Source organism: Pygocentrus nattereri, chromosome 1, assembly GCF_015220715.1.
Source record: "Pygocentrus nattereri isolate fPygNat1 chromosome 1, fPygNat1.pri, whole genome shotgun sequence".
Taxonomy (NCBI): domain Eukaryota; kingdom Metazoa; phylum Chordata; class Actinopteri; order Characiformes; family Serrasalmidae; genus Pygocentrus; species Pygocentrus nattereri.
In genome coordinates this window covers 41,255,759-41,271,841 of record NC_051211.1, presented here as the reverse complement: position 1 = coordinate 41,271,841, position 16,083 = coordinate 41,255,759, and the positions used below count along the sequence as shown (strand labels likewise).

The 16,083-nt window shown below is 38.8% G+C and overlaps 1 protein-coding gene across 1 annotated transcript; it reads right to left on the bottom strand.

The window, feature by feature from the left end:
• Positions 1-1,002: 1,002 nt before the first annotated feature.
• On the bottom strand, positions 1,003-15,818 carry LOC119263308. Its single transcript, XM_037538250.1, has 5 exons — positions 15,540-15,818; positions 12,259-12,399; positions 7,993-8,073; positions 6,227-6,403; positions 1,003-3,148 (listed from the first exon to the last, which is right to left on the bottom strand). The coding sequence occupies exons 1-5, from the start codon at positions 15,676-15,678 to the stop codon at positions 3,015-3,017; spliced, it is 672 nt and encodes a 223-aa protein (XP_037394147.1). The 5' UTR covers positions 15,679-15,818; the 3' UTR covers positions 1,003-3,014.
• Positions 15,819-16,083: the final 265 nt, after the last annotated feature.

Below are 16,083 nucleotides of genomic sequence, written 5' to 3'. Positions count from 1 at the left end.
CAAGTATGACATGAACCAGCTCTGTTAATGACCCTGTAGATGATTAATGATGTAACATGATAAATAAGTGCGCTGGTTGAGCATTTAAATGGTGAAAAACTGCCATCTGCTGGTTGTCTGTGACACTGCAATCTGTCATCAACCTGAAAGCAAATGCAGTCGCATTCTTTCTCACATACTAAAAGTAATGAAAGTAAGTACAGTTTTAGACTTCTGTTGCATTTATTTAGCCTGTTTGCTTTTGTTGGTATATTTATGGTAGGTGATATTATTTCTAATGATTTGAGATTTGAGGCTGAAAACTTATAAACATTGTATGGGTACATAGACATAATTAATTTTTACACGTCTACTGCAACCTCCTTTTCTCCCTTAGTATTACATAGACTGTTTTTGTTACTGTGCCTTTTGGACTAATACATGTAAATGACCTTTGTTCTGATTTGCTGCTCTGTATTACGTCTCTTCAAAAACAGCCCGGGCCCATAACTTACAGCTAAACTGCTGTAGATTGAGTATACAGTCCTATGCAAAAGTTTGGGCACACACACTAGGGGGCATTGAGCACACTTGCCTGGAGTGGTGGGCAGCCCAATCCATAGCGCCCGGGGAGCAGTTGGGGGTTAGGTGTCTTGCTCAAGGACACCTCAGTCATGTGCTGTCGGCTCTGGGGAGCGAGTGACCTTCCGGTCGCGAGGCTGGTTCCCTAACCTCCAGCCCATGACTGCCCCCGCATCCTCTACAGAGAGCACACATTTCAAAACACAATAAATTAAATTACTGTTTATTTGCTGAGTTTAATGTACTGGGAAAAACACAACATGAGGTATGTACAAAACCTGTGGCACATTTAATATTTGACTATGTTCAATCATTTTATCAAATACGTTAATGATATTTGATTACATTCTTCCAACATATTAAACTCAGCAAAAAAATGCAAATTGTGGACTATACTGTATGTAAGTTTCTTCTCTGTGAAGGATGTGTTATCTTATTTTCAATTAGAACAACAAAATGTCATTTGACCATGTCTTTTTTTGCATACAAATGTATTTATAAATGTGTGTAGATTTTGTACATACACTGAACAGAAATATAAACACAGGACTGAAAAGACTTCACCAAAACCTCACAAAACAAATAAACAGGGAGGGTTGTTAAACAGATAAATTACATGGCAATATGTCACAATATGCTTTTCTGGAAGACTGACCAGTTGCATGATTCATGACAAAGAGCGCATAATCAGTCCTGATTTGGTGCAGTGTAGTATGTGAAACAATAAATAGAAATAATTTGTGCTCGTAGTCCTTGATGGTGTTCTTACAATGTGGCATTTTTGGTTCTTTTCTTGCCTGTTCCAACTCATCAGATGTCAAAAAAAAATAAATATCATGACATCTCGTGTATGGTGAAAATCTTTGAAATATTGTGATATTATATTTTTGCCCTCACTACAAGTTATTCACTTTTTATCAGCAAAAAGCAGAAAACATAGTTTAACAGAGAATGACAAAGGGACCTCAACATCTAAATATATAAACATTTTCAGTGTTTATTGCATCCACACTTCATTACCTTCATTGCAGCTTGCATTCTTTTCAAGAGACTTGCTTTCAGTTTTTCACAGAAACCTGTAGGGATGTTTGTCCACACCACCAAAGTTCGGTCTTAGAGGTTGGTTGTATTTTCTGGTTCTCTCAATCCAAGTACACATTCAGTGATGTTGAGGTCTGGACTCAGTGGTCAAACCCATTGTTCTGAGAACACCAGCAGCTTCTTTGTTTGATTTGCAGGTTTTCTTCTTTTTTTTGTCTATTTCCTTTTCTCTGTGAGTGCTCCCAAATTGCTACTCATCCTTTCAGACTCATAGTGTTGAGTTCCTTTTCACTTTGGAAGGATGGACTAAAACATCTGTGTATTATTCAGATCTGAAGCAGCATGATTTTCTCCTCTCTCTCTCAAAGATAGAAGCTTTAAGTGCTGTTTATCTGTTGGGGAGGTCACACTCTATTTGGACGGTCCCCTACAGATGATCTACACATACTGAAATTATTGACAAACTTTCTGGTGATGGCGATTATCAGCAACATTACGGTGAAGTTTTGGTTTAGGAGTAGGTGTAGATTTTGGGTTGAAGTTAAGGTTAATGTTAGGGTTAGGATTAAGGCTAGATTTGATAGAACCCATCCCATTTGATTTTATATTAATTTAATAGATATTTAGTTGAATTTCAAAGACACACTGAGCATTTACAAAGAATTTATGATGGACTATCAAAGTGTTACCATTTTTCAACTCCACTTTTGGAAACTTTTCACTTATTTTCTTGAGATACTTTCAAGAAAATAAGCTGTTTTTGGAAGATCCAGAATAACATTGTAGGTTTTTGTTAAATTACTGAGAAAGCTGTAGTGCTATAATAAAATTAATATCAATCGTGCCTCCTATTTCCAACATGGTAAACCACTTTCAAAGCAGATATGCTGACAAAAGTGACTGTAAACAGTGTACAATTTCTGCTAATCTTGACCACAGAATGTTAGCATATCATCTATCATTTACAGACTGAGAGAAGCTTTATGCGAAATACCACAGCGACATACTGAATACTGAGACTTTCACACTGTACATACCACAGTACTCTCTTCTACTTGTATAAGGTGACATACATGCTTTGCTCTTTCTCAACTTAAATCCTTCTATTCCTACATCGTTATACTGCCACTGACAGCCTGCACCTCACCTTGAGCCTAACCTGAGTATATTAAGCTGACTTGAACGTATGTGCACCCATTGTGTCAAGTCAAGGCAGCTTTGCATTCAAAGTGCACACAAACAAGAGTGAGGTAATCTGCTCACTCACCGCAAAGCCGGAGAGGATCTCCTTCATGGATATGCACAGACACTCCTGACAAATAGACTCTGCTAGACTACAGCCAGCATGTTCTGTGCAGGCCTGGCTGCATTTATTAGGTGCCATCCTAAAAGGCACCAACAGCATAAGACTCTCACTTTGCCTGCAGTGCAGTGGAGTGATTAAGGACCTGCTGAATGATGGTTTTCCACTCTCTGATCTCCTCCAAGTATTTTCTGTGCAGCTGCTGGCTCCTGGAGAAGTCCTCTATCTTCTCATTGCTCTGGGCTGGAGTGAGAAAGTTAGCCCCATCAAGATGAGGCAACATTAGAACAGCGCTGTGGCCTTCTGATTCTACATTGACACAGAGTAGGACTTCTTAGGTAACTGAGTTACAAGGGGTAGTGATTGAAATCTTGCCCTACAAAATGAATCTTGCACAACCTCAACCTCGTCCTCAAAACACTTTTAAAGATTTATTGAGATTGTCTTTCGTACTAATCTATTAGTTTTGTCTAATACCACATTTAGAAAGCTTCTAGTGTCAGAACTGCCAAGCATTTTATGACATTCCATTCTTTTACTTAGTACAGTCAATCTGTCAAGGCTATTTTGCAGTCATATGCAAAAGTTTGAACAACCACTGGTCAAATTATATGTTTTGTTAATGTGCTAAGTCAGAGGTCACTCCAGGGCAGCATGCGACTCTTTTACTGCCTTGTTGCGGCTTCATAGCAGAATTAGATTTGTAGGTAAAAAGAAAATAACCATCCTTTGCAGTAAAAATAAAGCTCTGCTGATCATTCTAAATTTTAACAATAAACACTGGAGTTAATGTTTAACTGCTAATTTACCCTTCGCTTAGCTTGTAGCTAATGAAAAAGCAAATAGAAAGATTTAAGATGAACTTTGATCATTTGGAGATGAATGGACTTTTTTGCGTTTATAAGCACTCCAATTGGGTTCCGTATACTCAGCTACATTTTGAGGTAACGGAAAAATTCGAAGAAGAAGCTGGCGAATGAGGAACTGACTTCAGCCTTGTAAAAACTCAAACATAGCGAGACAAGAAACTGTTCTACTTTTGTTGAAAAGTTTTCTGCTCAAGTAAAGCAGCTACAGCTGAGCTAAAGCTTAAAGCACTGAGGCTGCATTTTCATTTATTTTGTATTTCTTAGGCCATACAAGGACATCAGCACATACAGAGACATAATATTTACAGCCAAGATGGTAAAATGTTACTTCAATAAATGTACATAAAATATTGTGGCTCCCAAGGTGAATTGATTTTTGTTGAAAGCACAAAATGGCTCTCTTAACATTTGGGTTGCTGACCTATATTCTAGGTGAAAATAAAGGACCACATCTTCTACAATTTTGTGCATGTTAATGCTTTGTTAATCTTTCTTTGCTAAATGTAACATATTGGGTAAAAAAATTAAACATAAAATGTGGTCTGTGAAAAAGATTTTTATGATAAATTCAGCAAATAAATAGAAATGCCAGATAAAATGACATTTTAAGTTGGTTTCCGACAGAAGATAATTTATGTTAACTTATGTTAACTTGTTTTCACTTAGAACAAATTAACAAAACATGTAATTTGATCAGGGGTTGTTCAAACTTTTGCAAGTGTAATTAAATACACTATAACTATAGCAACTGTTTTCAAGCTATGCCAGCAACTCTCTTTACTATATGTAGTGATGTTCAATGCGAATCCAGGTTCTGTGTTCCATACTTTGATTTTACTTAGTATATCAGTTGAATATTTGTTGATGTTTATAAAAAAACAGAATTGAATAAACATTAGCAAATGTATTTTTCACCAGATTTTACAGCCATTTGTACACATACCTGTGGGTCACCTGCCTAGAATTGCAGTAACAATTCCATTTTTTTAAAGAAGATAATAGCCTAAAGGATTGTTTTCTAATGCTGTCCCACTTAATCTAACTCATCAACTAATTATCAAGCCCTTTATGAGCGACACTAAAAGTATTCGCTCATCTGCCCTCACACGCATATGAACTTGAGTGACATGCCATTCTTAATCCATAGGGTTTAATATGATGTAGGTCCACCCTTTGCAGCTATAACAGCTTCAGCTCTACTGGGAAGGCTTTCCACAAGGTTTAGGAGTGTGTTTATGGGAATTTTTGAGCCTTCTTCCAGGAGCACATTTGTGAGGTCAGACACTGATGTTGGACAAGAAGTCTCCGTTCTAATTCATCCCAAAGGTGTTCTGTCAGGTTGAGATCAGGACTCTGTGTAGGCCAGTCATGTTCTTCCGCACCAAACTCGCTCATCCATGTCTTTATGGACCTTGCTTTGTGCACTGGTCCGCAGTCATGTTGAAACAGGAAGGGGCCATTCCCAAACTGTTCCCATTAAGTTGGGAGCAAGAAATTGTCCAAAATCTCTTGGTCTGCTGAAGGCTTAAGAGTTCCTTTCACTGGAGCTAAGGGGCTGAGCCCAACTCCTGAAAAACACCATCACACCATAATCCCCCCTCTAACTTTACACTTGGCACAATGCAATCAGACAAGTACCATTCTCCTGGTAACCGCCAAACCCAGTTGGAGAAGCGTGATTCATCACTCCAGAGAACGTCTCCACTGCTCTAGAGTGCAGTGATGGCGCTTTACACCACTGCATTCAATGTTTTGCATTGCACTTGGTGATGTAAGGCTTGGATGGAGCTGGAAACCCACTCCATGAAGCTCTCTATGCTGTTCATGAGCTAATCCGAAGGCCACATGCAGTTTGGAGGTCTGTAGTGATTTCTGCATACTATGCACTTCAGCATCCGCTGACCCCGCTGTCATTTTATGTGGCCTACCACTTCGTGGCTGAGTTGCTGTCATTCCCAATCGCTTCCACTTTGTTATAATACCACTGACAGTTGACTGTGGAATATTTAGTAGTGAGAAAATTTCATGACTGGACTTGTTGCACAGGTGGCATCCGATCACGGTACCACGCTGGAATTCACTGAGCTCCTGAGAGCGACGCATTCTTTCATAAATGTTTGTAGAGGCAGTCTGAATGCCTAGGTGCTTAGTTTTATACATGTGTGGCCATGGAAGTGATTGGAACACCTGAATTCAATGATTTGGATAGGTGAGTGAATACAGAGCAGAGTAGATCAATGTAGAGTAGATTAGGTAGGTTGTGTCATGGAATAATTGAAACTATGCAGAGCAGTTCAGTCCACAGAAGCAGAATTTTTTAAAAAAGTGAGGTCGCTCAGATAAGTTTAGACAGTGTCCTGATGCACAGATTGCGGAAGTGGTAAGTGTTGCATAAACAACAGCCATATGCTGTGCGATCAGCTCAGAGGAATGTGTGAGTGTGGTAATTTACCTATGAGATAGAGAACGTAGGCAGACAGTGCCAGGCTGGCCAGCAGGATCAGAGCCAGACTGAGCATGAAGATGATGATGAGAATGGAATGGGCTTTAGTATGTGATATATCACTGTGCCTGTCTTCATAATCCTCAGCTGAGCTAGCATCTGCTAACCGTGTAGCTGAAAGAGACCCTGGCAAAACAAAGTCCAAGTATGTTGACTTTAGTATGCATTTGTTTAGATGTGGTGATATTTAGCAATACTAAAGCCTGTTCATATGGAAAAGTTCTCATGAAAATGTCTTACTGGCCATGTTGCAATATTACATTCCACAGAAATATGAGCTTCTTTTAGTTCATTCATTATTTATAATCAAATCTAGACAGTCATTTACAAAATAACCCTAATGGATTAAAGGTAATAACCACAGCATAATTAGTTGTAAGGGAAATTATGATTATGAAACTCTAATGGTTATGTGTGACTAATCATATTTAATCAAAGGCTTGGCATAAGACAAAGAAGTGGCACTAGACGCTGTGTGTAGGCTTTTTCCTGTGGGCTTGCACACCTTGGACAGCCTATTTAGGAGGAAAAATAGATTGAAAGAAAGAAGCTACTAAGGTTTACAAAGGTTAAAGCTACCCAGAAGGGTTTCAAAAGTGGTTGGCACTTTAAAATTACATTTATTCTTTAGTCCATTATATTAAATTAAACAATACTGTAATGAAAATTTATAACTCATCTATATTTGTCATCCCTGTGACCCCGAGGGAGAAGTGGCTTAGAAAATGCGTGTGTGTGTGTGTGTAGTTGTCATTTTTACATAATACAGTCATTTGATGTTCTAGTGCCCGTTTTCACTAAATGGTTTCACTAAATTCAGTGACGATCAGTGATTGACAATGAAACCCAACACATAGAAGCAAACACATAACTTGTTGCCACATGGACTGGAAGTATGCACTGATGAGCCAAAACATTATGACCATCTGTCTAATATGTTTTTGGTCCTCTGTGTGCGCCCAAAAAGCTCCAAACCACCAAGGCATGGACTGTACAAGACCTCTGAAGATGCCCTGTGTGTGTTATCTTGCATCAAGACAGGAGTAATTGATGAGGTGGAGCCACTGTGGTTCATACTTATTGTTTCAAGACATTGCAGAGATGCTTGATTGGATTGAAATCTGGGAATTTGGAGGTCAGGGCAACACCTTCAACTCTTTGTTATGGTTCTCAAAACCATCACTTCCCCAGGTAAACAGTACACATGTACCCAGCCATCCACGTGATGTAAAAGAAAACGTGACTCATCAGACCATGTAACCTTCTTTCATCGCAAGTTCTGCTGTGGCTACACAGCTCCATATGCAGCGGAGTGCGATACACTGTATACAGTAATTGTCATTGAAAATTGTGTCCAACACTATGTCACCAGTTTGTGGTTTGTCTCTCGTTGGACTGCTGTCAGTTAGCACTGCCAGGAGCAGAACACAAGCCTTGCTGTTTCGGAGATGTCGTCTGGCCATAATGATTTGTCAAAGTCACTCAAGTCTTAATGCCTGCCCATTTCTCCTGCATCCAACACACTGTCTATGAGAACCAACTGTTCACTATCCCAGAACTTTACATGCATCATTGTTATGAGATAATTCTCAAGGGTTTTTTTATTTTTTATTTCATCATAAATATTATACATTTTGGCTCATTGGTGTAATGATGCAAGCTAAAAGTTGGAGAGTGTGAAGTGTTTTATTGTGTCATGCAGTGATGCTGCTCACCCGTGTTTGTGGTTTCCTGGTTAATGCTCCTCAGTCCTTCTGGTCTTTGCATGGTTGTGGCCTGTGGGCTGACTGGAGGGCCTGAAAGAAATGATAAGATCAGAGTCTGAACATGTACAGTCCTGTGCAAAAGTCTGACCTCCCTTCATTTATTTAACTTCAAGACAAAAAGCCAAATAAGTATTTTTTTTAAGTACATAGGGTTCACCCTTTGCTTTTGATACAGCATCCTAGGATGTTTTTTTCCATAATTTCAAAGTTCAGTCTTAGAATTTGTTTGCATTTGCTGCTCCTAACAATCTCAATAATCCCAAACACATTCAGTGATGTCTGTTTCTTTTTCTCATTGAGGGCTTCTTGACAGTTACACATCCTTTCAGTCTCAGTGCTGAGTTTCTTCTCACAGTGAAAGGATGGACAGAAACACCTGTAGAGGTTTTTCAGATCTGAAGCAAAAGTGGAGCTTTTTGATTTCTCCTCTCTCTCAAAGATGAAAGCTTTAACTGCTGTTTATCTGATGGTGACAGTTTAGGTGGTCTACCAGGGCCTGCATGTTGTTTTTAGAGTCCCTATTCTTTTTACTTTTTTATCATGTTTTGAACAGAGTTTTGGAAACTCTTACCCTCAGATCTATCTCCTAAAAAATTTTTACTGGACATAACATATATAGAGACAGTGATCTCTGACTTTTACACTACTTTAGAGCACAGGCTAAAAAAAGGGCTGATACAAGGGTTCTGCAGATTTATTGGTCAAAGAACTGTTAATGTTTCCTTAAATGTTCTATCAGAAACCCAAATTCACTTTACTTTAAATTTGCTCTCGTCTGGAAATTCAAATTTGTGATTTTTTTATTTATTTTATTTAGCTGTTTTATGGTTAATTTGATTTATATTTCAATTATTTCCGCTGTTCCCGCTGTGGTTTTAACAACGAACAGTTTCTGTACTGCTTACACAGACATTTGTCACAAAATAAGATCAGCCAACGTACATCAGCCTAACGACTCTTTTAGCGTTTTAGCTCTGAATCAGAGGAGCTGAAAATTTGAGTCATGTAATTAACATGATAATGTGCTTATCAAAATGATAGCACTTCAGATCAGTGCACATTACAGTATGCATACTAAAGACAGCTTTCTCCAACTGATGGAGGATTGCTTCTTTCCACACACATTTAACTGTTGATTGAAATTTTCCAGCCAATTTTGGCTACTGATCATCATCCTTTTTTTGCAAGAGAGCGTGAATTATTGCACTTGGCTGGGATGCATAATGACTTGTTGATTATCCCTTGGGTAGGATCTGATCAGTGATGCTGCTGTTTCAGGATTTAAACCTTTTCATATTAGCTGTCACGCACTGCATCTCAAGGCCAAAGGGAGCTAATTATACCACCGTGGATGTGACAGAAATGTGGGTGGCAGATCTCAGGCCGTCCCTTGAGAGCACAGCTGAAGAATCGAGTGAGATGTGTGTGGCACCCTGTGCACTGTGTCTATTTTAAAGACACAGAGCTTTAGTGGGCCTGTTACTAAATTATACCACATCCCAGTGCACCAGAAGCTATGTCGGTGGTGTGATTAAAAGCCAGAGACAGCAGTGCTGAGTGCAGCTCTGAATGCAGAAATGACTGTGGTTTGTGAAGCTTGTGCTGATAAGCAGCGCAGTCTGGGCATCTGAGGCCAAAGCAAGATTCCGTAACAAAGCGCCTGTAATCTCGGCATCAATTTTTCATGCTGACGGGCTCGGGCCTCAGCGTCGGCCACTTGTGGGAGGAGAGAGGAAGCAGGCAAGAAGGAAGCAGGGCCTTTCGCTGGCTCACACCTTGCCTTACTGTCTGATTTATGGAAGACGGTGCACCAGCAGCTGCTCGGAGATGCAGGCGTCAGTGGTGGATTTAATTTGTGCCTTTAAAACTGCACCCTTAATTGTGTTTAAAACTTTCTAATTGCCTTCGCACATATGTGAATAGTAACTAGTGACTTTTGCTCAGTTAAATTACTTACACTAAAAGTACTTTCAACTATGCTGAGTATTGTCAAATGAACTTTTTACTCAGGTCCACTTCCACCATTCATGATTTACTAATCCTATGTTTGGCTTTTACCTTGTTTTTCACAATAACCACTAAATGCAGATTGTGCCTGGAGATCCCTCAGCTGAAAACCCCTCAACTGAAGCAACCTGGATTTTCATATTTGTAGGTGAACCAATCAAATCAACATTTATGAAAGTGTTTTTATTATGGTTACATATTTTATTATTCTGTCTGTTGCACAGCACAGTTTGGTATGAAGAAAGTTGCAGTTGTGCTGTCCATTTTATCTCGGCTTGGCCATGTAGAGGGGATCTCACCCCTCCCCTTTCACCCCTCATTGCTTGCTAGCAGCTCATCTGGTGACAGAGTTGCAGTGAAATGTTTTGATTATACTAATTTTAAAAATCTTAATCTATTTGAATTCTACTGGTAGACTGTCCACTAGGGAGCCTGCAGAAGGAGGCTACTTTCATTCTATTCTATTGGTCCAGCACCTGGACTACTTTGCTGATGCTCACACTTCAAGCTTTATCAAGTTTTAGATCAAAAGGTTCAAATATTGGAGAATAGCGCCTAATCACTGCTCCAGAAAATAACACTGTCACTTTAGAATGTTTAATATATTTGTACACAGCAGAGAGTTTTTCTTATATAGGTCCCGCCTGTCTCTACATTTTGTGTATATTTTGTGTATGTATTATATTATTATTATATATTATATATTATATATTATTATTTATTTGGGTGTATAAACGCACCCCCTGCTGTAGAGTGATTACCTGTGCCTCGCCACAAGCACTTCAATACATGAATGCCCTGACATGTTGTGCAGACAACAAACTTCAAACTTCAAACTTGAACTCAGCTTCGGTTCTTACACTGATAAAGGCTGGATGTACTAAGATGTTCCACTGCATAAGGAGCTCAGAACTTTTATTTCTACATCATCTTTTAATAGGACTTTTAATAAACACTTTTACTAGAGCATGGATTTGAGCTGTTGTACCCACTTTGGACCCACTACCCACTTTGCAGCATGTAGAATTTTCACTGAAGGCAATTCCTTTTAGATTCCCCAAGAGTCTCTTTACCTCTTTACATACCAACTGCTTAACAAATAACAACAGTGTAAAATAAGCAAAGAATAAACAAAGAAAACATTTTTGGAGGTTACTGGCTTTTGGTTTTAACCACAGTTTTATGAAATGAGAATCATTCTTCCAGCTTATTAGCTTAATAGCACATTCTTTAAATAAACGGTTCTTTAAGGGTAAGGGAACATAGAGCAATTGTACATAGAACAATTTCACGCTTAAATGGTTCTCTGCACCATGAAATGGTTCTTCAGATTGATGGAGAATGTGTTGTAGATGGCTCTATGTAGAACCTTCTTGAAAATCATTCTATATACCACCAAAATGGCTTGACATCGTAAGAACAGCAGAACCTTTTTTGGAGTTGTATCATTACACCAGTATCGTAAGCTGAAGACACTTCAGCCAGTGTTTAATGGTATGACTCAGCTGTACTGAAACAAAGTAAACAGCTTCCTGTGTCTGTTGCACTGTTTGTACTGCATATTGCTTAACATGGGAGAGTCAACAGGTCAGTTTGCCAAGTCAAAGGCCAAGAACGTGCAAGGGGCAAGGTTTTTTGTCTTGTTTTGTGGAATAAATTTCATGTGTTCTGAGCCAGCACCTCCAAAACGAAAACTACAAGCATACAACTCAATACCAAAGATGCAGTGATCATACAGTGGCCCCAAAAAGTATTTGGACACTTGAATGAAGTGCTTTAGGTTATTTCTAACATAAAATGTTTAACAAAATGATATTTGTTTTCAGAGCATGTTTTACATAACATCAAACGGACGGCAAACGCTTTGTGTGGAGAAAGCCTGGAGAAGAATCCAACCAGACTATAGTAGGAGTACCTTAAAGAGCAGAGGTAGAAACGTCAAATTCTGGAGCTGTTTTTGTTACAGTCAGTATCATTTTGGATGCAGAGCTGCAGAAATCTACAGAGAAACTGTGATCTGAAACACACCTAACTGAAAGACTGCTGAAAGGTCTTAGAATGATTTGTTTTAAAAACCCAGAGGAAAAACAATCTTTCTACAGTACAGTGGTGTATTAAACTTGTGTATAATAAGATAATAGTAAAGTAGGTAATAAAGCATCCCCACTGAGGTGGGACTGAGGTGTCGGAGTCTGTTGGGACACCCACCTGTGAGCAGGTCTTTTAGGTTGTTGCACACTTTCATATTGAATAGATTATTGAGCGCGCCTGCCACATACATCTTCTGCTCCTGATCCTGGAAGTCCAGGTCCAGAGAAATCTCCTGCATTCTCTCCCTCAGATACCAGCCTGAAGAGTGGAGGGCGGAGAGTGGAGTTTTATTGGTACTTCTAAGTCCACAAACTGAACAATGTTCTACTGAACTATCTACTATGGTTATGACTAGGTAAGATATAAGCAATATAAGTATCGGTAACACCTCTGCCTGCCATGTGTTCCCCCCTCCTGGACAAGCGCCCTACATTACACCAATGAGTCCTTGGGCAAGACTGCTAACACTATTTTTACACAGGTAGGCGAAGGTAAAGTGGAAGTCACTTTGGATTAGAGCATCTGCCAAATGCCATAAATGTAAACATAATATAAACTGCCCAATCAAAAGTTCGGGTACAACTATTTTTTAAATTGCAAAATTAAACTGTTGCAAATAAGGTTATTCAGAGTAGTTTGATGTGAAATGCAATCATTCTAGAGAAGCTTACAGAGCCAGAGTGGTGTTGATAGTTGTTAGCCTCCTTTGCACTTTAGTGGTCAGGACCCCAACAGAGCAGTTATTATGTGGGTGGTGGATCATTCTCAGCATTGCATGTTGACGTAGTGGCATTGGAGTTTTAAATACTGTCCACTCAATGTCCCCTCTATTACCTCTTTGCTCCACTTTGTAGATGTAAAGTCAGAGACAGGAGCTAATTTTCTGCTGCACAGTTTGCATTAGTCATCCTCCAGTCCTTCATCAGCGGTCACAGGATGCTGTTGGCTGGATATTGTTGAAAATACTCAGTCCACCAGTGACAATGAGGTGTTTAGAAAATCCAGCATGAGAATGAGTGAATGATCCACCACCCACATAATACTTACTCTGTAGTGGTTTTGTGGGGGTCCTAACTATTGAACAGGGTGAAAGGGGGCTAACCATGTATGCACAAACAAATGGACTACAGTCGGCAGTTGCAGAAATACAAAGTGCACCTCTATGGTAAGACTGATAAAACGGACAATGAGAGCAAGAAGAAACAAGAACGTTAACATTATGGCTGAGCAGTGTATGCCACTATTGTATCATCAATATTACATATTAAAAAGATGTGTTTAGGTTCACTGACGCTTTTGTTTAGTAAATAAAATGGCTACATTGTGCTGTCATGGAATTCTAGCTTCTAAGTAAGTAGCTTCGTTTCAAGCAAAATTATATGACACGTATGTATTTTTGCTAATATTTGACAGAACTTGAGGAAAAAAAAATGCTGCACCTCATTTTATTCCTTGGATTAGTACTTGTGCATTGATCATGCTTCTTTTTCAGAATACTTACATAAATATCAATATCTAGTGTTTATGATGTGTTTTAAATAAACTGGATATGTACAAGATGCTGAAAAACATGAAAATTATAGGATAAATATGACAAGATGCATGTACGCATTATGCATGAAATTAGTGATGCACCAAATATTAGGTCATGTTAATCATAACACTTGTCTTCTTGAAACACCTATAAGCACAATTTAACAGTAATAGGCTGGTGAACAGGCACATAAATATGCAGTGGTATGTAGAGTTTGATCAGCTCCAATTAAATAACACCCCCATCAGCATTCACTGCAGAAATCAAAAATCTCACCTTTACACAAATTTCACATGCACACAAGTACACAGTAGTATTGGATCTGCAATTGAGATACTATTATCTACTACTAGAAAATCAGTTGTATCACCCATTTATCATCAATAAGTGCTTTTAACAGTAGTTTGAAATAAACTGTCTAATTGTAGTTTGTGTAAAAAGTTCATGATGAATAGACCAATACAAATGTTTAAAGAGAACTAAACCTTATTTTAAATTATTGTTGTATTAACTTAAGGTTTTTGTGCTGTCCTGCAAAGTTACTATTTGAGATACTTGTTTTTCTTTGAAAAGCAGTGATACTTTTTTTATGAAAATTTAAACTTCACAAACATAGGCAGTGTACATAAAAGTACACCGATTGTACTTAACCCCTGCTGTGCGCACACATGCACGTATGGTTGGGAAACTCCAAGCTGACACGGCCTGTCAAGGTGATACGGGGAATGTATTGGCAGTAACTGTCTCCCTGCATTTGTCTGATAGCTGTGCCCTCCTGACACTCACTCTGGGAAATAACAGCTGAGCTTGAGTGCACTGAGCCCATTTGCCCCACAGAAAAAGGCCCTGTGTTAGAATTCACAAAAGTCGTACACGTCTCCATTTATAAGGCAGCCTTTCACCTTCGATAAAGTAGGTCTCTTTACAGCTTTAACGTAGCTCACATTGTGAAAAATGGCTGCAATACATAATGGACCTTACAAGGCATGTAGGCCAAAACAAAAACTAAATAACAGGTTAATGTTAATCAGTCAGTACTGTAGTGAAAATGCAGTCTATTAAGAATCCTTTTACTATTGGGTCTACGGGTCAACTCAGAGGGCTTGACTGATCCTTTTATGGAAAATAATTCAGGCAAAAACTACAATTAAACTCATGCTGTCATTCAAATAGTTTACAAGTTTGTTTCATCCCATAAAATAGAGTTCAGAGGCTTATTGAATGAAGTGAGCTGTAAAAAAAGGGATACAGTGCTAACAATATCATATGCAAATTAGCTTTGTGGTACTGAAAAGCAGGTGACTTTACTGAACACTGCACTTTAGGGATGAGATTTTACTATGAATATGGAGTGCTTCCTGGGAAGACCGTGGAACCAGTTCAAAAGTATTTGACCAGTCTAATATTAACTGATATTTACATGCATAAAAATCAGTTTATAGTATGATCACTTTGTAAAATTTGTTTTTCCTACAGGCCTCAATATGAAGGAGCTGCCATCCTGCCAAAAATAAGTTACAAAAGTCCCCCTTGTAAATTTCATCACCTCATTTCCACCTCCATTGGATTAATTTTATACAAGTCATATATAAAAGGGTAGTGAAAGTACAATGTGCATACATCATAAATATGAATTTCAACATTGTGCTTTCATTTTTTTTAACTTGGCAACAAGGCTTCTGTAAAATGTTTACTAAGCTCCAACAAATAAGATGTTAAGTATTTAGCATGCTGCTAAATGTTAAGCTTAACTCAATTTTAAGGCACTCCAGTCACTAGCCAATTTTCTCCATGCAACACTACATTTGGCATTACACACATTCACCTGAAGACCTCCAAGCATATCCCTTTTGCCAGCACTTACCAAACTGCATGAGAACATCCACTTGACTCAATTGTATAAAGATCCTCTGTTCAGTTCTCAGCAAGCCAATCGTCCCAGGCAGCCTAAAGAGACTAAACGAATCAGCATTGTCAGACTTGTCCTCAATGTGCTGATACATTTAATGCTCCTAAATTTGGCCGAGGATACAGCAACTATCAGCTTTCCAAGCACTGCTGGCCAAAGCCAAGATGAGCCAACATGCCCATCTACTCACTTTAATAAGAGATAAAACTCCCACACCTACTTTTCCTGGGGAAGATCCTGGCTGGTATTCACTAAGATATAATTACTGAACTCTTACATTGGAGCTATTGATCAACTGTTTACATCACTGCTTGTTAGCAGCCAACAAATTCCCTGCTGCCTGGTGTTAGCATCTATTAAAAGCACCCATTAGATCATACTCGTGGGAACCACGATGTAGAATGCTCAGTCTTTAGCACAGGACTCCAACTCCAGTCAAATAGGCCTTTAGGATAACTTGGTTGAATTACAAAACAGTCTCAGAAAAGAGATGAACAAG

Excerpts from the sequence above, each read along its gene's own strand:
- LOC119263308 (XM_037538250.1), bottom strand. The coding sequence starts at position 15,678 with ATGTATCAGCACATTGAGGACAAGTCTGACAATGCTGATTCGTTTAGT. Across the intron at positions 12,400-15,539 it reads GGATGTTCTCATGCAGTTTG|GCTGGTATCTGAGGGAGAGA; the intron begins GTAAGTGCTGGC and ends TCCACTCTTCAG. Across the intron at positions 6,404-7,992 it reads CCAGGAAACCACAAACACGG|GGTCTCTTTCAGCTACACGG; the intron begins GTGAGCAGCATC and ends TTGTTTTGCCAG.